The 21,662-nt window shown below is 44.3% G+C and overlaps 1 protein-coding gene across 1 annotated transcript in view; it reads right to left on the bottom strand.

Annotated features, from left to right (window-relative positions):
• THSD4 (thrombospondin type 1 domain containing 4) overlaps nt 1-21,662 on the bottom strand; it is a 687,220-nt gene that overhangs the window by 421,409 nt on the left and 244,149 nt on the right. The window contains exon 7 of the mRNA XM_075897743.2: nt 357-493. Within this exon, the coding sequence (XP_075753858.2) occupies nt 357-493 (137 nt within the window). The remainder of the gene's footprint in view (nt 1-356; nt 494-21,662) is intronic.

The following is a 21,662-nucleotide window of genomic DNA, read 5'->3' on the forward strand; positions in this document are numbered from 1 at the left end:
AGCTAAAAAAAATTGTTTTCTTACTTTCACTTGCATTCTTTTGGTTAATAAATTACTGAGGAGTTTAATTTGACATAGGGAAAAATACCACTTTTGCAAGAAGCAAAATGTATGAGGAAGTTCACTGAAAGTCATCTTAATACCGATCACACACTTCTACACAAATTTTCACATTTCTCAAAGTTCCTATTTTTATGGGTTTACATATCATTGAAGTATGATGAGGACACAATTTTTTAATATGTATGAAAAATATACAGTCCGTGTAAAGTTAACCAACCAAACAAATTCAGTTACAGCAATCATTATTGGAACTTGCATAATGCATAAGAGACACATTAAGATGCTGGCCTTACCTTGCACTGCCCAGAAACACAGACTGAAGTTCCATTTTGATCACATGGTGTGCCGTCTATCACTTTCTCAGCTTGTCTCACATAGAACCGGTAACCTATTGCTCGGCAATTCAGTTCACACTTCTGACTTCCCTTCACTAAAGAAAGAAAAAGGTGTCAGTTCCTGCTACCAATTCTACAGATGAGGTTTATTGAGAAAAAAAGAAATTAAATCTTAGGCTAAGAGCGGATACCTAATTTCAGAGAAAAAAGCAAGTAGACAAGAAATCTATGAATTCCATATCTCTATGAAACAAATATTGGACAAGAAAATATCTTTTCTTTGCCAAAACTATTGCTAATTTTGGAGCATTCTACAGAAGTTTTTTAAATAATAGTATAGTGCCTCCATATGCCAGCCTTATAAACCCATGATGTCCACTCCAAGCAGTTTGAACACAATACTCTAGCTGAAAACAGAGACACAGAGAGAAAACACATAGGGCTCGTCTACATTGGCCCCTTTTCCGGAAGGGGCATGTTAATTTCACGAGTCATAATAGGGAAATCCACGGGGGATTTAAATATCCCCCGCGGCATTTAAATAAAAATGTCTGCCGCTTTTTTCCGGCTTTTAGAAAAGCCGGAAAAGAGCATCTACACTGGCCCCGATCCTCCGGAAAAAGCGCCCTTTTCTGGAGGATCTTATTCCGGAGGATCTACTTCAAAGTAGGAATAAGATCCTCCGGAAAAGGGCGCTTTTTCCGGAAGATCGGGGCCAGTGTAGACGCTCTTTTCCGGCTTTTCTAAAAGCCGGAAAAAAGCGGCGGACATTTTTATTTAAATGCCGCGGGGGATATTTAAATCCCCCGTGGATTTCCCTATTACGACTCGTGAAATTAACATGTCCCTTCCGGAAAAGGGGCCAATATAGACGTAGCCCTCTATTATATAACTAATGTGATAAATGCCTAACTTCATGGCTCTGCCACCTATCACTCTGTCTTCCCTTTCCTGGTCCCATTCCTTCAACCCTGTGATTTTTCTTTGGATTAGAAGTTTTTCATAGCAGAGACTGTCTTCCTTTTTATCAATAAAGTGCTCTTGTGGGATATAAATGTAAATGTCACAAACAGCAATGGCCCACAAGGAAGAAACATCAGCATAGAATAAAAAACCAAAAATTGGATGGTTTTGTTGAACAACTCTCCTTCAAGATCCTGACACCAGTAAGACTATGACGCAGCAAAACACTTATGTGCATGTTTAACATTATGTGCATGCGTGGTTCTATATTCATTTCATGTGTATAAAGTGCTTTGCTGGATTGGAACTTAAACCAGACTTAAAATCAAAACTCAGGAAATGCATCCCCAAATCTGAGCCCATCAAAATATACTCCAGTACAATTGGGCCACAACCAATAAACACTTTCACAGGCTCCTCTGTATTATACAGTTCCAGAGATGGATGATGATAAAGAAAAAAGGAGGAAAAAGGGCAAAGTCCATTTTAAATAACATAAGAAGAAAAAGGTGTCTGGAAGTTAACTGTTCAGGATCAGTAAGACAGTGTTTTTAGTGGCTGTCTCTGAGCTTGAAATATGTTCCCTATAATTGTCAGAAATAGGCAGAGAAATCTTGGGATTTATTTATTATTACAGCAGGTGGGTTCTCACTGAGGGCTACAACACTGCAATTGTTTCAGTCAGTATTAGTGACCAATATTCTTGTATAGTTTTTAATTATGTTGGAAAGTGCAAAATTAATCAAATACTTTAATAAAATAAAGCTCTACTAATAGTCAATTTTCTCTGCAAATATGTTACTTTTTTAAAGGGAATGAAAGCAAGAAAATTAGTAAACGTTATGGAGGTTCATTTAATGTGGACTGGTAAATTTTAAAGTATACTACTAAAGGGATGTCTGTAGAAAGGCACAACAGCTTATTCTAAAGATGATGGCAATCTGTACACATGAATGAGAGTAAATGACTATGTAAAGTTTACAATATATCTGCAGGCAACATCTGTGGATATGGCAGAGACCGATATAAGCTCTCTCAGAAAGAAATCTGATTCCTTCTTCGAAGAACTTTTAACAGAATGCATGGGTAAAATAATTGTTTTTAAAAATCTATGCAAAAAATCGTACGATTACTGGTTGAACCTCTTCATGGTCTGGCACGATTTTAGTTAGCCAGATGTCCATTTATCATGGGTATGGCCAACTTTCCCGCAACCCCATAACATTTGTTTAAAGCCACCAGTCCCAGCTCTAGTGTTCTGTGCTGTTATTTAACACTAATTTGCCCAAATGTCTTCTAAGAGCCCAGTAAGCAGCGGAAGTGTTGGTAATGAAGGGTGTGTCTAGACTACATGCCTCCGTCGATGGAGGCATGTAGATTAGACAGATCGGCAAAGGGAAATGAAGCCGCGATTATAATAATCGCGGCTTCAATTAAATTTACATGGCTGCCGCGCTGAGCAGATAAACAGCTGATCAGCTGTTTGTCGGCTCAGCGCGCTAGTCTGGACATTCCGCGCCGACCTGAAAGCCTTTTATCAACATCCCCGTTATGCCTCGTAGGATGAGGTTTACCGGGGATGTCGATAAAAGGCTTTCATTGTGACAGGGGAGCGTCCAGACTAGCGCGCTGAGCCGACAAACAGCTGATCAGCTGTTTATTTGCTCAGCGCAGCAGCCATGTAAATTTAAATAAAGCCGCGATTATTTAAATCGTGGCTTCATTTCCCTTTGCCAAACAAACACATCTACATGGCTCCGTCGATGGAGCCATGTAGCTTAGACGTACCCGTACAGACAATATTGACCTCCCATGATTCAGCAAATTCTCTGGTTCAGCACCGGTTAGTTCCCAAGGGTGTCGGAATAAAGAGATTCAACCTGTAATTAGATATTTTTGAAACACTCTAGTTCAATTACCTTGGGACAAGCTGCCCTCCAGTGTGGAAAAAACATTGGGACTTTGAGAGAGGTTTTTTCCATGGTGGGAGGGGGAAGGGGGAATTGTCAACACACACAAAATAAAGAGGGATTCTAGCTCCAAAAGAGAGTGGACCTCAGTGGATTTACTTGAGACACAAGGCCTTCCAGGTAGAAGCTTTGTGTCTCCACACTGATCCTGGGCAGCCTGCCACTATCTCTAAGGGTATGTCTAGACTACATGGCAACAGAGGCATGTAGATTAGGCTACCCGGCATAGGAAAATGAAGCAGCGATTTAAATAATCGCCGCTTCATTTAAATTTAAATGGCTGCCACGCTAAGCCGATCAGCTGTTTGTCGGCTCAGCGCGGTAGTCTGGAGGCTCCACAGTCGACATCAAAGGCATTTGATGACCTCCCAGGTAAACCTCATCCCAGGAGGCATAGCTGGGAGGTCGACAAATGCCTTTGATGTCAATCGTGGAGGGTCCAGACTACTGCGCTGAGCCAACAAACAGCTGATCAGCTCAGCGTGGCAGCCATTTAAATTTAAATGAAGCGGCAATTATTTAAATCACCGCTTCATTATCCTCTGCCGGGTAGCCTAATCTACATGCCTCTGTTGCCAGAGGCATGTGTCTAGACGTACCCTAAGACAGCACAGATGTGGTACCCTAACCAAAAAACAGTTCCCCAACTCTTACTTTTTGCAAGATTCCCTGATGGATTTAATGAACACAAAGCTATCCATCCCCATCTATCCCTAGACCTCTGACTTTTATTGCAGGCCAAACCATCACCCAGCCTTCATCTTGACAGTGGTTTTGCTAGATTTCAAACCTTTCTGGCTAAAGATCATGTGTTCTTCTAGTCCAGGGGTGGACAATAATTTTTGCTCAGGGGCCACTTCAAAAATTTTTGAAGTAGCCCTGGGCCACCCCAAAGGGGGAGGGGCCTAAATGGGAAGGGGCAGGGCTACTCCACCCCCAGACCATAATTGGTGTGGGGGTGGGGAAGCCCCTTTGCCCCTCCTTCCCACTAAGCACCCATGCCCTGGAAGAGGCTTGGCACCCAATCAGGGCCTGGGGGCGGGGGAGCGTGGGAAGCCTCCTCCCACCCTGGAGGAGCAAGTGGCACTTTGAAGTGGGCTCCTCACAGGGCCGGGGCAGGGCGAAGGAAGCTTCACGCTGCTCCCCTGTCCCCACACCCTGATTGACTTGGGGGCAGGGGAACACGCGAAGCCTCCTCTGCTCTCCCCGCCCCCTGCGAGCACTGTGCGGCGCTTCAAAGTGCCACATGCTCCTGGCAGGGCTGGAGGAGGTTTCGTGCGCTGCCATGCTCCCAGGCCAATTAAGGTCTGTGGACAGGGGAGCAACAGGTCCTCCGCAGGCTCGATCCACCCGCTTAGTGAGCTGGATCTGTCCCGCAGAGGCCTTTTTGCCCTAGTTTTGTTCTAGTTTGTACAGGCACTTGGCACACTATGGTGCCATACTAGCAACAGAAACATTTCAATATAGTATGTTTTCCCTTCATTCCAGGAATGAAGAATAGATGAGCAGTTCAGCAGAGCCTATTCTACTGTATCCTGTACTATATACTCAGCATTTCTGCATGCTTATTACAAATGTTCAGCTTAGCCTTACGTTCCAAATTCCTTCTAAAGTAATCATATAAACTATCTATTTGCACAAGCCCCTGCTTCCAGAAAACTTCTTTTTGGCAGAAAGAAAATGCCTTTAACCAATTATTTAAAACAGATATCCTCCAGATATCAATGCTTCTTTTCTTGGAAATGCAACTGACACAAAGTGCTGTATTGCAACTACAGAAATATGGCAACAAATTTCAATGAAGCTATTATGCCACCTTAATGTGAGGGATCAGATTCTCCATATACCAAAATACATTAATCCTTTAATAATTGATTTCATTAGAAATACTCAGCGGGTGTAATCTGGCCAAGTTTCTGTGGTCACCACGTAGATTCATTAATCCCCAAGTTCAAATGGCAATGAAATGGGAAGAAGTGAGTATTCATCCTACTATACATGGACAAAAAAAAACCATGAACGACAATTAGGGTTGCCAGACGGTTGGACCAAAAATACCCCCCCACCCCCAATGGGGAAAAAATTCTGTTGAGGAAAAAAACGGGGGGGGAGGGGGGCAAAGTAAGTAAATAAATAAATAAATGACAAAACAGCATTAAAACAGCATGGCTCCTTTCAGAGTGAGTGCAGAGTCAGAATAGGGATAGGAACAGGAGAGCGGTTGAGCACTAAGACCCAGAGAAGGCATTTGCTTCCCCTTGGTCTTTAGGCTTTTTGCCGGCGGCCATTCTGTGTTCTTGTTCAAGCCAGAACTTAGCTTCTCTGAAGTACCAAGTAAGCATGGGGTCCAGGGGTGGGAGGTTGGGGGTGTCGGGGCCTGGGGGGGAGAGGGCAGGCGCTAGGGTTGCCAGGTGTCTGGTATTTTTGCCTCCTTGCCGGGAAAAAAAAACAGAAAATACCGGACATTTTAGGTGACCAGTATTTTCTGATTTTTTTTTTTTTACTGGACAGGAGGCAAAAATACCAGACTGTCCAGGTCAATATCGGACACCTGGCAACCCTAACCATAACTGATATTGCTTAAATGAAAAATATTCTATCCACTACTTTTTTAACAGTCTAGTGTGATAAAGGGATACATTTTTCAGACTGCACACTTAACAGAGAAAATATCTAACTCCCAGAGGAAACTGATAGCTCAAGGGCCTAGAAATAAGCTAAAAAGCTTTTCATCTCTAAGGGCATGTCTACACTAGGAAATTATTTTGAAATAATTAAATTTATAATAATAATGAGTTAGTGATCTTAGTCCAGGTCCAACTGCCAACTAGTACTTGAAATTACTAATACTCTTGGATGACCCCATTATTCTTACTAGTTTTTAAAAAATGTGCTTAGATTTGTTAGTGGGCCAAATGAAGGAAGTTCCCCTATCAGTCTGTAGCTAAACAGAAGACTTCAGCATCTTCTTTAATGTGCTGCTTTTAAATAACACAATCACCAAAAGAATGTCTGCATATTATGGCCTGGAGCCCTGCTTGGCTAGATTGGGACCTAAGGATTAATCCAGTGCAGAAAGCATTCCTTGAAGTCTGATTCAAAACAAAAAATCACACTTGGTGTGCAAAATACTTGCACTTCCTGTACTGTTTTAAAGTCCTCAATTTTCCATTCTCCAGATAGAGCAGGAGGTGCAGAATGGAAGGAGAAGGGGAGCATATAGCGCTTTGGTAAAGTTCTTGGCCTCTTCTGGAAGAGTTTGTGACACGTGCTGGTTTTGCTGCATGTTTATAACTGCCCTTTTGAGAGCAAGCCAGTTGTAAATCCAACACTAAAAGCTTTTATTGGATCAACATTTAACTGCCCTGCTGCATTTCTCTTGGGCTACAACACAGGGTAGGAAGCTGTAATGACATGGACAGGTTTTGAAGTTAAGCTTGAAAAGACAGTGTAACCACATATAAGATAAGAGAATTCCTTTCTATCTGGGACAGTAGCCCCAGGGACTGGGTCACATGCTGACAAATGTATAAAAGGTAGTTTTAATTCATTTAATGTTTGTTATTAGATCCTTTGAGTTACTCCCAATTTATTAGGTGAGATGAAGTCCCATTTGTGTGACTACCATATATAGTTTGAAAACCTCTGATTTATAGCTAGCACTTAACAGCATTAAATTAATGATGGAAAAAATCTGCAAGCGCTCTTAAAGTACTTGAGTTCATTAAGCTTACAAATGGAATGGGGCTGGGAGACTCCTAAGTCAGAAACAAATTTTGCAAATCTGATAAGATTTAGCTTTTTTTTTTTATTAAAAAAAAAAGCTAAAGGCTATGTGGCAGTTATATCAGACTCTTTCTGTGAGAAGGACTGATCGTGGAAAGGTTCTGAGAGCAGGAGGTTTCAATGGAAACTGAGGCCATTCAGCAACCCAGCTGAGCACTGTGCTGGAGTTGACCCCTAGCCTGCAGCCGTACAGCTCCCAGGAGACCTGTGCTGAGTGCAGGATGTGCTGTAAAAGGGTCTGATTTTGAGGAAACGTGTATTTATTTATATGGTTTAAAAGTGAATTTGGTGCTCATGAAAGGTGCCAGATTGACAACATTAGCCCATCAAGACATATGGATGCCAAGCAAGTTGACTTCTCGCTGCCCAACCAATATGCCCTACATCGCTCAGCTAGGGCCAGCTTTAGGATGTGTGGGGCCCGAATCGCGGGGGCGAGGCCACGCATGCGCCACGCACCCGGGGCGGCACCACACATGCGCCACGCGCCCGGGAGTGGGGCCCTCTTAGGCGCAGGGCCCCCCTCTTAGGCCCGGGGCCCAATTTGGGGGGATCAGGGGAATCGGCCTAAAGCTGGCCCTGCCCTCAGCTATAAGATCCACTTGAATGGATGAGATTTTTCATTCTCCCTGCCCATTCATCCTTGATTCTCTGCTGTGACTGGCAACACAGGATCCAATTGTTGCCAACTAGGATTCCAGCAAACAAAGAGAGAATACGGCTATTAGGGAACCTACTCATTTCCTCCCCTCACGTTGTGCATGCCTACTCATGAAGAAGTGGGTTCAGATAGGTCATTACACACAGACTGCTAACCATTCTTCAGAGGACAACAGCTTTGGTCACCACCCATCAGCAGTTGCTTTGAACTAGTATCCTCAAAGTGAAAAGCACCATTAGCTCATTAACTGCGTCCAACATCATCCAGACCTCCCCCCCACCGCCTCATGTGAAAACAAGGTGCAAATTTCAGCATAGGGATATGAATAATAATATTTAACAAGCTAAAAAATTTAAAGGCCACCTGTTTGGTATATTTTAATTCTTCTATTGAAATACAATTAGTTCTTTTGTCCTTTTTTGGAATACAAAATAACCCAAATAAACCTTCTGCATTCTAGAATTACTGGTTTAATTAAACCAGAGCTAGAAAAATTATATGATAGACTGTGTCTACTCCAATTAAAAAGAAATAGTCCAGATGTTTAGGCCTCAGCTTGACCCTGCTGTAACTCAAAGCTTGTTTATTAATTTGCTAGAGCTCTTCTCTGCCAAATTCTATACCATTTTTGCCCTTGAATGAGTTGCAAGCCAGTTTTATTACTACCCTGTGCTTCACCACTGTAATGGTTGAGAGTAAACACTGTTACGCTTGGCAATATTTTACTGCAATTGTGAGTGCACAAACAGCCTGATAGGCTGTATATGTAGCCTCAGGGAACCACAAATAACTAGTATTTTCAGGAAAGTTGGTTGAATAGTGCTGATGGTGGAACAGTGTTTCTCAAGGTGGGCGGCGGGCCCACTCTGAGATAGCTGCTAATGGGCCTCTCCAGTTTGTTTACTTAACAGATCCACAGCCCAGAGAGCCTCGCAGCTCCCATTGGCTCTGGTTCACTGTTTGCAGCCAAGGGGAACTGGAGCCAATCGCTGTGGAGCAATGAAGTAAACAGCCTGTTTTAGCTGTGCCATTCCCAAGAAACAAGGTGGGTGAGATAGTATCTTATTGGATCAACTTCTGTGTCTCTCACCAACAGAAGTTGGTTAAAAAAAAAGATATTACCTCGCCCAACTTGTCCCTCTAAACGTGAAGTTGAGAGTCTGAGTTCAACACAAATTTGAAGGGGAAAAATAAAGACTGGAGGAGTGGTGTGAACTTCCAGTGACTTGCAGCTGGAAGCTAATACAAGGCTCAAGCAGCCTGAGTGCTGACACTGTTCTTTTGGGCAGCTGTAACCAGAGTCCAGGAGAGGCAACTGAGGTTACTCAGTTTGGTTTAACTACAAATAGGGAAATCATTCCCCAAAGCTGGTGGATATTCCTGTACATAGATTTGCCAGCCAAGCCAGTGCAAAGTAGCTTGGAACCTTCTCTTGTCCGTCACTCTCTGGTCCAGCAACATTCATGGTTGCGTATGATTTTAGTTAGTTGGTTTCCATTTATTGTGGGTGTGGCCAATTTTTCTGCAGTTCCATAAAGTTTGTTTACAGCCATCAGTCCTGGCTCCCCATGTTCTGTGCTGTTATTTAGCTCTACATTACCTTTCAATGTCTTCTAAGAGACCAGCAAGCAGTGGAAGTGCTGGTAACGCTGCTAAGCAAAAGCATGTTTTGTATACTTTATCTACTTATTTCCTTATGGCAATACAGTAACAACACTAACACTTTGTGATGAAGAGAGCTGATCAGTCTTGGCTAAGCATAGGCTTATATAGGGTGTATGAATACAGTCATATATTATTAAGCAGCATTGCAAGTACTGTTTCATTTTTTTGCTTCAGTGAAATAAAAATATTGAGATACTGAGGGAGTTGGCAAATGTCATTGAGGAACCTTTTGCCATTATCTTTGAAAAGTCATGGAGATCGGGAGAAATCCCGGATGACTGGAAAAAGGCAAATGTAGTGCCCAGCTTCAAAAAAGGGAAGAAGGATGATCCAGGGAACTATAGGCCAGTTAGTCTTATCTCGATTCCTGGAAAAATCATGGAAGGGATCCTTAAGGAATCTATTTTGAGGCACTTGGAAGAGAGGAAAGCGATCAGGAATAGTCAGAATGGATTCCCAAAGGGCAAGTCGTGCCTGACCAATCTGATTAGCTTCTATGATGAGGTAACTGGCTCTGTGGATATGGGGAAGTCAGTGGATATGATATATCTTGACTTTAGCAAGGCTTTTGATACGGTCTCCCACAATATTCTTGCCAGCAAGTTAAGGGAATGTGGATTGGATAAATGGACTGTAAGATGGACAGAAAGATGGCTAGAAGGCCGGGCCCAGCGGGTAGTGATGTCAGGATGGTGGTCGGTTTCTAGCGGAGTGCCCCAAGGTTCGGTTCTAGGACCAGTTTTGTTCAATATCTTTATTAATTACCTGGATGAGGGGATGGATTGCACCCTCAGCAAGTTTGCAGATGACACTAAGCTAGAGGGAGAGGTAGATATGCTTGAGGGCAGAGCTAGGGTCCAGAGTGACTTAGACAAATTGGAGGATTGGGCCACAAGAAATATGATGAGGTTCAACAAGGACAAGTGCAGAGTCCTGCACTTCGGACAGAAGAATCCCAAGCATTGTTACAGGCTGGAGACCAACCAGCTAAGTAATAGTTCTGCAGAAAAGGACCTGGGGGTTACAGTGGATGAGAAGCTGGATATGAGTCAATAGTGTGCCCTTGTAGCCAAGAAGGCGAATGGCATATTAGGTTGCATTAAGAGGAGCATTGCCAGCAGATCTGGAAATGTCATTATTCCCCTTCATTCGGCTCTGGTGAGGCCACATCTGAAGTACTGTGTCCAGTTCTGGGCCCCACACTACAAAAAGGATGTGGACGCATTGGAGAGGGTCCAGCGAAGGGCAACCAAATGATTAGGGAGCTGGGGCATATGACCTACGAGGAGAGGCTGAGGGAGTTGGGTCTGTTTAGTCTGCAGAAGCGAAGAGTGAGGGGGGATTTGAGAGCAGCCTTCAACTTCCTGAAGGGAGGTTCCAAAGAGGATGGAGAGAGGCTGTTCTCAGTAGTGACGGATGGCAGAACAAGGAGCAATGGTCTCAAGTTGCAGAGGGAGAGGTCCAGGTTGGATATTAGGAAAAACTATTTCACTAGGAGAGTGGTGAAGCACTGGAATGGGTTACCTAGGGAAGTAGTGGAGTCTCCATCCCTAGAGGTGTTTAAGTCTCGGCTTGACAAAGCCCTGGCTGGGTTTATTTAGTTGAGATTGGTCCCGCCTAGAGCATAGTAAAAGCTGGTGCAAAATAATCATTTAGCTTTTCTGCGGACCTTATCCTCCATATTTCATACCTTCATTCAGACTAGGTCTAGAATACACTCTTTTGTTGGAAAAAGCTATGCAAAGTGCGTAGCTTTTTCCAATTGCTGTTCTGGAAGAGGTTTTTCTGCCATTTGGCCACATCAAGATGGGGCTAAATGGTGGAAAAGCCACCTCTTTTGGCAGAGCCCTAATTACTCGTACCACAAGGTTTACAGGACTCCCTGGAAGAGCCCGTTTGCTCTTCCACAAAGTAAGTGGAAGAGCAAACGCTTTCCCTGGAAGCAACAGAGTTTTTCCAGGATACCTCTGGCATCTTGGAAAAACCCGCCAGTCTAGACGTACCCTCACTGGCAACCTAGAAGCGTTTTTTTTTTTTCTGTTCTTTTTCTTAAATATATTTAAATTAATTTCTTATTTGCTTTTGGTCCATCCAGATATCTGGTCTTAAAAATTTTCCTTAATCAGTGTTCCCTGTAAGATTCAAATGCCACCCAACTATTAGCATCACTCCCCCAGCCAGCAGTATTTGTTTCTACTGGTGGTGCATATACACACATGCCTCGGTGCACATAAATATTTTTTTGCACATGGATGGAAAAAATTAGAGGCAATATTGCTCTTAATCCTCCAAATATCCATCTGGGAATAGTCTGTGGCACTTTCTATTGGCTTCACTTGGGCAAATTTCCCAGAAAGTTGAATACATTTGCCATTTAACATGGTATTCTTCCCTTGCCTCTGTAGTTTTATTTTCCTGTTTTGTCATATATAAACTTCCTGCAGCAGTAACATAGCATGCTTAAAGTAACCATCTGCTTCACAGAATCAGGCCTTCATTTCTTAACTTTTGTCCATACTTCTAAATTAATCTCATTTAGTTCCTGATCCTGCTCCCACTGAAGTGAATGGTGAAATTGACTTCAATAATATAGAAACAGGGTGCTAACAAAATCACCTTACCTCAGTTTAATATCAAGTACAAGTTCTTAAGACTGACTCTGCCTCTAGCCTGTCTTTCTGATATTCAGATTGTTCCTCAACTGAGCTTGGTGGAGTGGTCAACTGGTGATTCACAGATCATATGCAGAGAACTGGTGCTCTAGAACTGGTCAACAAGCCTCTTACAGCCTAACCCAGTTTTGGAGGGATTTGTATCTTTCCTTCTCTCAAATGAGGCCTCTCTCATATCATCTACCACAGTGCCCCTTACAGGCGTAGGGGTCACAGAACACATTGTGTGACTAGAGCCCCATTAATCCTGAGAATTCATCTGTAGGTTTTATATGATCACATGGTGCACAGTTAGAATTTACTGTCCTGGGATCATTGACAAATGCATCTTAGAACGCCACTGTAAAATTAGGTGCCGAGTGGGTCAAAAGAGAATGTTCCATTTTTCATCAGCCTCATATGCATCTTAACTTTTTCAGATTATTTGTCACAGCTTTTGGGTTCCTTCAAATCCTTTAGGCTTCAGTCAAATTCCAGCATTTGCTTGGCAACTGGACATAAAATGTCAATTAAACAATGAGCTGTGAAGCGATTGATTCCACAATGGGCAGCACATTAAGTTTTATGTCATCAGATCCAGGGCTTCAAAAAGGGGCTATCTGACCTTGGGGAATAGAGTAAAGACTTCAAGGTGAAGCTTTTCCAGACCAGCTGGCAAGAAGATGCATTTCCACTCAAAAGCAGGCTCTAAAAACCATGACACATTTACAGAGAAAATTCACTATATAGGCACTTTTCACATGCCATGTAATGGATCTGTGCGTTTTCACTGCCATGCCTGCTTTACTACAGTTCAGTCTTTGCAGCAATGCTCAAGTTACTCCTGTTTGAAGTACCTTGTGACTAGAGAGCGTAGATGTATCTTTAATGAACAATTCTGATAAAACAAAATATTTCTTTTCTTGCACTTGATTTCCATTTCACAGACTGAAAAGTAGTTCAGGTTTTCATCATAACTGTAACAAAACCAAAAGTAAGAATATTTCGCTTGCAACCTCCTGGTCAATGTCAGCTCTGAGTTCATAAGGGCCACTAAGACAGTTAAAGCACCTCTTTCCATTCAGATTTACCAACACACCAGGACTTTTTTGCATGTTTTATTAGGAGAGCTACAGACAGTACTTTTACCTCATTTAGAAGTCATAATCTCTCAATAGGGCTGTAGCTGGAAATGGGTCATTACTAGTTGCAAGGTCAACAAGTAATCAAATCCACCATGTTACTCAATTAATTGTGCCCTATTCATCACTGTGTTAAAGTTCACGCTTGCTTTAGATCTTTTCTGCAGTTCATGTGCTTACATAGGCTAATGTGTGTAAGCATGAGAAAGACAGGCAAACACACTACTCTAGAACACTGTTTATCAAATGGTCACAGTCAACCATACTTACTTCGAAATGAATGCAACATAGAAAAAAACAACACAAATTGTTCCTTTGCTTTTATTCTTGAAAGGTGCTTTAAAAAAATCATTCCAGCGTATATTATTTCCTTAATGAAACACAAAATTACTTCAAATGGAGACTTACATAGAGGTGAAAAAAAATCCAGTTGCATAACCACAATACACCTCTTCCCAAAAAGAAGGGGGAGGGATTTCAACTTTACAGCACTATAAAGAACTGTATGAGCTCATCAAGCCAGGACTTAATTGAAATTTCAGTCTAAAGCCTTCTTTGTTGGCCTGGGTAAAAGGCAGGAAGAGAACAAAAGAACAGTTTGTTTGGGAACATAAAAAAGCATGGCAAAAACAGCCCTACCTCCTCCACCATACTCTACAGTCCACAGGCCAAGAGACTTATTTAGGGACTGCATTTGAACCAATTTCTCCAACAGTTAAGGAAGTGCCATCCTCCAGCTGCATGTACTTGTGCATGACTAAGGTAGGGTAGGTCTACACTACAACGTTAATTCGAACTAACTTAGTTCAAATTACTTAATTCGAACTAAGCTAATTCGAACTAACGCGTCTAGAACTAAAAACTAGTTCGAACTAGCGTTTTGCTAATTCGAACCAGCATGTCCACATTGAGTGGACCCTGGACAGGGCTTAAGGATGGCCGGAAGCAGTGCCGGCAGGGCATCAGAGGAGGACTTAGAGCGTGGAGATGCTGTCTCAGGCTAGCCGAGGGCTGCGCTTAAAGGGTCCCGACCCCCACCCCGGACAGACAGTTCTAAGGGGTGCCCCGCTTGCAAAGCAGTCCTGGCTTGGATTGCCCGGAGTACCCACACTGGGCACATCACAGCACTCGGCCATCAGCCCGGCTGCACTTGCCGCAGGCTGCGATCTGGGGAGAGGGGGCAATCGGGGGGCTGCAGGAGAGCTTCCACCCCCAAAAGCCCGCAGAGCCAGCCCAGGCCTCCCCATCGGGGGCTCGTACCCCATTCCTCCCTCACCTCCTTCCACTTACCCTTCCCTAGCCCCCCTTCTTATTGATGTACAAAATAAAGATAACGTTTCTTCCAACATTGACTCTGTCTTTATTGAACAAAACTGGGGGAGACTGGGAAAAGGAGGTGGGAGAGGGGAAGAGAAAGGCTGGGAGAGGGGAGGGCAACTAACAAGATCAGGGGTTGGGAACAGGTCCCAGATGAAGAGAGGCTACAGAGACTGGGACTGTTCAGCTTAGAAAAGAGGAGATGGAGGGGGGACAGGATAGAGGTCTCTAAAAGCAGGGGTTGGGTGGAGAGGGTGCATTCAGAAAAGTTCTTCATGAGTTCCCATAAAGAAGGACTAGAGGACAACAAAGGAAAGGAATGGGTAGCAGGCTTGAAACTAGTAAGAGAAAGTTGTTCTTCACAAAGCAAATAGTTAACCTGTGGAACTCCTTGCTGCAGGAGGCTGTGAAGGCTACAACTAGAACAGAGTTTAAAGAGAAGTGAGATCAAGTCATGGAGGTTGGGTCCATGGAGTGCTATTAGCCAGGGTGTAGGAGTGGTGTCCCTGCCCAAGGTTTGTGGAAGGCTGGAGAGGGATGGCACGAGACAAATGGCTTGGTCACTGTCTTCAGTCCATCCCCTCCAAGATACCTAGTGTTGGCCGCTGTCAGCAGACAGGCTACTGGGCTAGATGGACCTTTGGTCTGACCCAGGACGGCCATTGTAAGCTCAGGGCTCAGGGTCGGGGGTCTCAGTGGACCCCCTTGATTTTCATGCACACCTGCTCCTGGGTGGCCAGGCTGGCAGCTCTCCTGCCCTAGACGGCCACTTTCCTGTGCCTAGTGCGGAGATTGTGGACGAGGTCCACGATGTCCGCACTAGCCCAGGAAGGTGCCCGCCTCTTGCGGTCCAGGGCAAGCTCCCGGGAGCCGCCAGCCTGGTCCCGGGAAGAGGGAGTGGGCTGGGGGACATCGGGTGGGTGGCCCTGTGCTGTGCCAGGTGCAGGGTCTGCTGGCTGGGTGCTGGCAGGCTTGCACCTGGCACGGGCACCGTAGCCAGCCTGTGCCCCTTAAGGGGTCCGGGGCCGGGAGGGGGGCATAGAGTTTCCCTGGTGTTGGCCAGAGTGGCCACCAGGGAAACCTGGGGAGGGCTAGCCTCCCACTAGTTCGAATTAAGGAGCTACACACCCCTTAGTTCGAACTAGCTAGTTCGAACTAGGCTTAATCCTCGTAAAATGAGGTTTACCTAGTTCGAACTAAGTGCTCCGCTAGTTCGATTCAAATTCGAACTAGCGGAGTGCTAGTGTAGCGGCTATGAATGTTAGTTCGAACTAACGTCTGTTAGTTCGAACTAACATTGTAGTGTAGACATACCCATAGTTATCTTTAACTGGGCTTCAGGAATGGCTAGGTCTGGCCCTTTAAAAATAAAAAAATTACAAGAACAGAAAACTGTTCTTGCTGCCATCTATTTTTAAAGCAAGTACATCACAGTGCATGTATCTGAACACTTGCAGTCACAGCATTATTTCTGTGTATAAGCATTAATGTCTGAACATTATTCCAAAGTTTAGTGAAGATCAAAAAAATAAAACCTAATGGAACAATAGGATTAAAAAAATCAGTTCATTGTTTTAATTTACTTTGAGAACAGGGGCAGCTAACAAGGAGTTTTGTGAGGGAGTTTGGGCGGAGTTGAAGAGGGCTAGGTACACTTGGCATTCTTTAAAACTTTTAAACTAAACTAAAACCAAAGCTACCTGATTAATTCTCTGTAGGAGAGAATGCAGGCAGAAGCCCAGCTACCCAATGTAGCATTTATGATTACCTGCTTGATGGACAGGTGGCATATGTGTGCATTCGATGCAAGGAGCTCCTGGCCCTTAAAGATGGCATATGGGCTTTGGAGGCCAGGATGGCTGAACTGAAGGCGTTAAGGGAGGCAGAGAGGTAAACAGATGAGGCTTTCCAGGACACTGTAGAGCTGACACCTCCAGGCACACTGCCCCTGTGCTGTTAAGGAGGGTGAAGGGGTCAGGGAAGAAGAACGTTCAACTGGAGCAGATGAAAAGCACCCCATACTTTGGACCCTCCTTCCAAATAATGTTATGGTATCCTCTCACACTGAGGATACCTCTCCGGGAGAGGAACTCCAGTTGTTAGGAAAAGGCAGGAGTTAGTAATGGGGGATTCGATAATTAGAAACATAGACACTGGGTTTGTGATGACCGGGAGAACCGTATGGTGACTTGCCTGCCTGTTGCAAAAGTTGCAGAGCTCTCTAAACATCTAGATAGACTTAGGTGTAGTGCTGGGGAGGAGCCGCTGGTCGTGATACGTGTAGGTACCAATAACAAAGGGAAGGGTAGGCGAAAGGTTCTGGAGCCAAATTTAGGCTACTGGGAAAGAGACTGAAATCCAGGACCTCTATGGTAGTGTTCACTGAAATGCTTCCAGTGCCATACACAGAACTAGATACACAGCAAAACGTCAGACTCCCAATGCATAGATGAGACAATGGTGTAGAGAGGAGGAGTTTAGATTTAAGAGGAATTGGGGAAACTTTTGGGAAAGGGGGAGTCTATACAGGAAGGGTGGGCTCCACCTAAACCAAAATGGAACCAGATTTCTGGCACTTAACATTAAAAAGGTTGTAGAGCAGTTTTAAAACTAAGGGCTGGGGGAAAGCTGAAGGGTGTGGAAGAGCACATGGAGTGGACAGAGATATCTTGTCGGTAGGGTCTATTAACAGAAATTCTCTATGTCGAAGTCAGGAGGAGAGGACGGAAAATGATCAAGTATTGGTAAGATCAGATGAGAAAAAATTAAATGAAAAAGAGTAGAACATAACAGGAAATAGCAAACACATAAATAGTGACAAATTATTAAAGTGCTTATAGAAAAAAGTTCAAAGTTTAAATAAGATGGGTGAACTAGAGTGTCTTGCATTTTTTTTCCTTTCCCTTCCCCCCCGCCACAGTGTGTGTGCTGTGGCTGGCAGGTGGAACCTGTGAGCTTCTAATAAGGGATTGAAATCTAGAAGCTTCTGCTCATTGGTTGAGCCTTAATCAGGGGGAGGGGCTATCAGGTAGTCCAGGGCTTTATAAAGGAGTGAGTTAGTGACCAGGGAGCTTGGGAACAGGGGCTGCTAACCGGGCGTTTGGAGAGGGAGTTTGAAAGGAAAGTGGGATACACTCGCCATTCTTTAAAATCTTTTCACTACACTCCTGCCCCTCAAGAAAGCATTTAGTAACAACTGAGGAATCTCCCAGAAGGAAGGCACGTATGGATGGTGATAGGTCTGCTGTTGTTACCTGCACAGCATGTGCCATGTTTGTCTTCCTCCCAGAAGAAAGAAGGGATTTCATCTGCACTAAGTGCAAGCTGGTCACCAGTTTGGAAGAAAAAAATTAGAGGCGTTGAGGCCCAAGTATCGAACCTACGTTCTTTCAGAGAGGATGAAGATTTCCTTGATAGAAGGCAGTGTTTAATCCGGCACAGCAGGCTGAAGAGCCGATCAGAGCAGTACAGGAAAAGGAAGAAAAACTGGCAGCATGTAACTTCTAGAAGAAGGTGGCGGCCAACTCAGGTATCCCTCATTCACGTAGAGGTAAGTAACCGCTTTCAGGCTCTCTCCCCAGGCACTGCAGTGGAGAATGCTTTGGCAGGGACCTCCCAGGAAAGAAATCAGAAGGCAACACCATCTACCAGAAGGTATGGGATGCGTAGTCCTAGGGATGGGGGTTCCACGACCCCTGCCCCCCAAAGAAGATGAGTGGTGGTGGTAGGGGACTCTGTCCTAAGAGGGACTGAGTCATCCATCTGCTGTCCAGACCTACAATCTAAAGAAGTGTGCTGCTTACTGGGAGCTTGCATTCAGGATGTGACCGAGAGTCTTCCGAAAATGATTAAACCTTTGGATCACTACTCCTTCCTGCTTCTCCGTGTAGGAACTAACAATATGGCGAAGAATCACCTTGAGAGAGTCACAGCAGATTATGTAGCGCTGGGAAGAAAGATCAAGGAATTTGAAGCACATCTGATGTGCTTGACATCTGTTAGGAGACCAATACAGCAGTACACAGACAATCCAGGAAGTTTTTGGAGAGTGTTGGGGATAACTTCTTGGTACAAGTGCTGAAGGAACCGACCAGAGGCCATGCACAGCTTGACCTGCTGCTCACAAATAGGGAGGAACTAGTAAGGGAAGTAGAGGTGGGTGACAACCTGGGAAGCAGTGATCATAAGATGGTAGATTTCAGGATCCTGAGCAAAGGAAGAAAAGAGAGTAGCAAAATACACACCCTGGGCTTCAGAAAAGCAGACTGACTCCCTCAGAGAACTTTGATGGATAGGATTCCCTGGGATGCTTACATGAAGGGGAAAGGAGTCCAGGAGAGCTGGCAGTATTTTAAAGAAGCCTTATTAAAGGCACAGGAAGAAACCATCCCGATGCGCAGCAAGAAAAGCAAATAGGGTAGGTGACCAGATTGGCTTACCAGGGACATCCTTGTTGAGCTTAAACACAAAATGAAGCTTATAAGAAGTGGAAACTTGGACAGATGACTAGAGAGAAGTATAAATGTATTGCTTGAGAATGCAGGGGAGTTATCAGGAAGGCAAAAGCGCAACTGGAATTGCAGCTAGCAAGGGATGTGAAGGATAACAAGAAAGGTTTCTACAGGCATGTTAGCAATAAGAGGGTGATCAGAGAAGGTGTGGGGCCCTTATTGGATGAGGGAGATAACCTAGTGACAGATGATTTGGGGAAAGCTGAAGTACTCAATGCTTTTTTTGCCTCTGTCTTCACAGACAAGGTCAGCTCCCAGACAAATGCACTAGACAACGGTATGGGAAGGAGGTGGACAGCCTTTGGTGGGGAAAGAACAAGTTAGGAATTATTTAGAAAAGCTAAACATACACAAATCCATAGGTCCAGATTTAATGTATCCGAGGGTACTGAGGGAGTTGGCAAATCTCATTGCGGTACCTTTGGCCATTATCCTTGAAGACTCGTGGAGATCGGGTGAGATCCCGGATGATTGGAAAAAGGCAAATGTAGTGCTCGTCTTTAAAAAAAGAGAAGAAAGACAATCCAGGGAACTACAGACCAATCAGCCTTACTTCAGTCCCAGGAAAAATCATGGAGGGAATCCTCAAGGAATCCATTTTGAAGCACTTGGAAGAGGTGAAAGTGATCAGGAATAGTCAACATGGATTCACCAAGGGCAAGTGACCAATCTGATTAGCTTCTATGACGAGGTAACTGGCGCTGTGGATATGAGAAAGTCAGTGGATGTCGGTGGATACCTTGACTTTAGCAAAGCTTTTGATACAGTCTTCCACAATATTCTTGCCAGCAAGTTAAGGGAATATGGATTGGATAAATGGACTGTAACATGGACAGAAAGCTGACAGAAAGTGTTGGGACCAACGGGGAGTGATCAACAGCTCAATGTCAGGTTAGCGGTCGGTTTCTAATGAAGTGCCCCAAGGATCTGCTCTAGGACCGGTTTTGTTCAACATCTTTATTAATGACCTGGATGAAGGGATGGATTGCACCCTCAGCAATTCGCAGATGACACTAAGTTAGGGGGAGAGGTAGATATGTTGCAGGACAGGGATAGGGTCCAGAGTGACCTGGACAGATTAGAGGATTGGGCCAAAAGAAATCTGATGAGGTTCAACGAGGACAAGTGCAGAGTCCTGTACTTGGGACAGAACCATCCCAAGCATTGGTACAGGCTGGGAACCGGCTGGCTAAGTAGCAGTTTTGCAGAAAAGGACCTGGGGATTGCAGTGGATGAGAACCTGGATATGAGTCAACAGCATGCCCTTGCAGCCAAGAAGGCGAATGGCATATTAGGAGAAGCATTGCTAGCAGACTCAGAAAAGTGATTATTCCCATTTATTCGGTTCTCGTGAGGCCACACCTGGAGTATTGTGTCCAGTTCTGGGGGCCCCACTAGAGAAAGGATTTGGATGCATTGGAGAGGGCAACCAAATGATTAGGGGGCTGGAGTGCATGACCTATGAGGAGAGACTGAGGGATTTGTGTTTGTTTAGTCTTCAGAAGAGAAGAGTGAGGGGGGATTTGATAGCAGCCTTCAAGTTCCTGAAGGGAGGTTCCAAAGAGGATGGAAAAAGGCTGTTCTCAGTGGTGACAGATGGCAGAACAAGGAGCAATGGTCTCAAGTTGTGGTTGGAGAGGTCCAGGTTGGATATTAGGAAAAACTATTTCACTAAGAGAGTGGTGAAGCACTGGAATGGGTTACCTAGGGAGGTGGTGGAATTTCTATCCCTAGAGGTTTTTAAGTCTCAACTTGACAAAGCCCTGGCTGGGTTAATTTAGTTGGGATTGGTCCTGTCTTGGGCAGGGGGCTGGACTTGATGGCCTCCTGAGGTCTCTTCCAGCTCTATGATTCTATCATAGTTTCATGGAAGTTAGGTCCATCAATGGCTATTAGCTAGGATGGCTAGGAATGGTGTTACTAGGCTCTGCTTGTCAGCTTTGTATCTAATGACTTTGTAGCTAATGGAAATGGGTGGCAAGAGTGGAATCACGTGATGATTACCTGTTTTGTTCACTCCCTCTGGGGCATCTGGCATTGGTCACTGCTGAAAGACAGGATACTGGGCTAGATGGACCTTTGGTCTGAAACAGTATGGTCATTCTTATGTACTTGTTTGGCCTTATCTCAGATTCCTTGCTTTTACATGTTCAGTAGCAGACTAGCATTAAGCATTTCAGGGTCCCGATTGTTACTGTTGATACCCAATCACGATATAAAATTCACTTGTTCCTTTTCTGTATTGCTGCTGTTAGACACTAACTTATGCATGATGCCAAAAGATGTAACTTGCTTCCTGAAATGGGAAAATGCCCTCAACTTCCACTAACAAACAGCGCTTGAAGGAAGCATTCGGCATTGCACCAGCCCCTCTCATTTCACTGATGGAAAGTCAGTCCCTGGAAATATTTTTGGTCATCTCAAACATTGTGTTAGTTCTCACCTCACTGCTTGGAACAGGCACTAACTTATCCCTGTGGAGAAGAAGCCCCTACGTGCAGTATGTTTTCTGGCGTGTTCTTTAATACATTAATGTCAATGTCTAACCTAACCAAAATGTTAGTATTAACAGCTGGATTCTAGTGTCAATTGGGCTTC

The sequence above is a fragment of the Pelodiscus sinensis genome, chromosome 14, assembly GCF_052426305.1.
Source record: "Pelodiscus sinensis isolate ZL-2025 chromosome 14, ASM5242630v1, whole genome shotgun sequence".
NCBI lineage: Eukaryota > Metazoa > Chordata > Testudines > Trionychidae > Pelodiscus > Pelodiscus sinensis.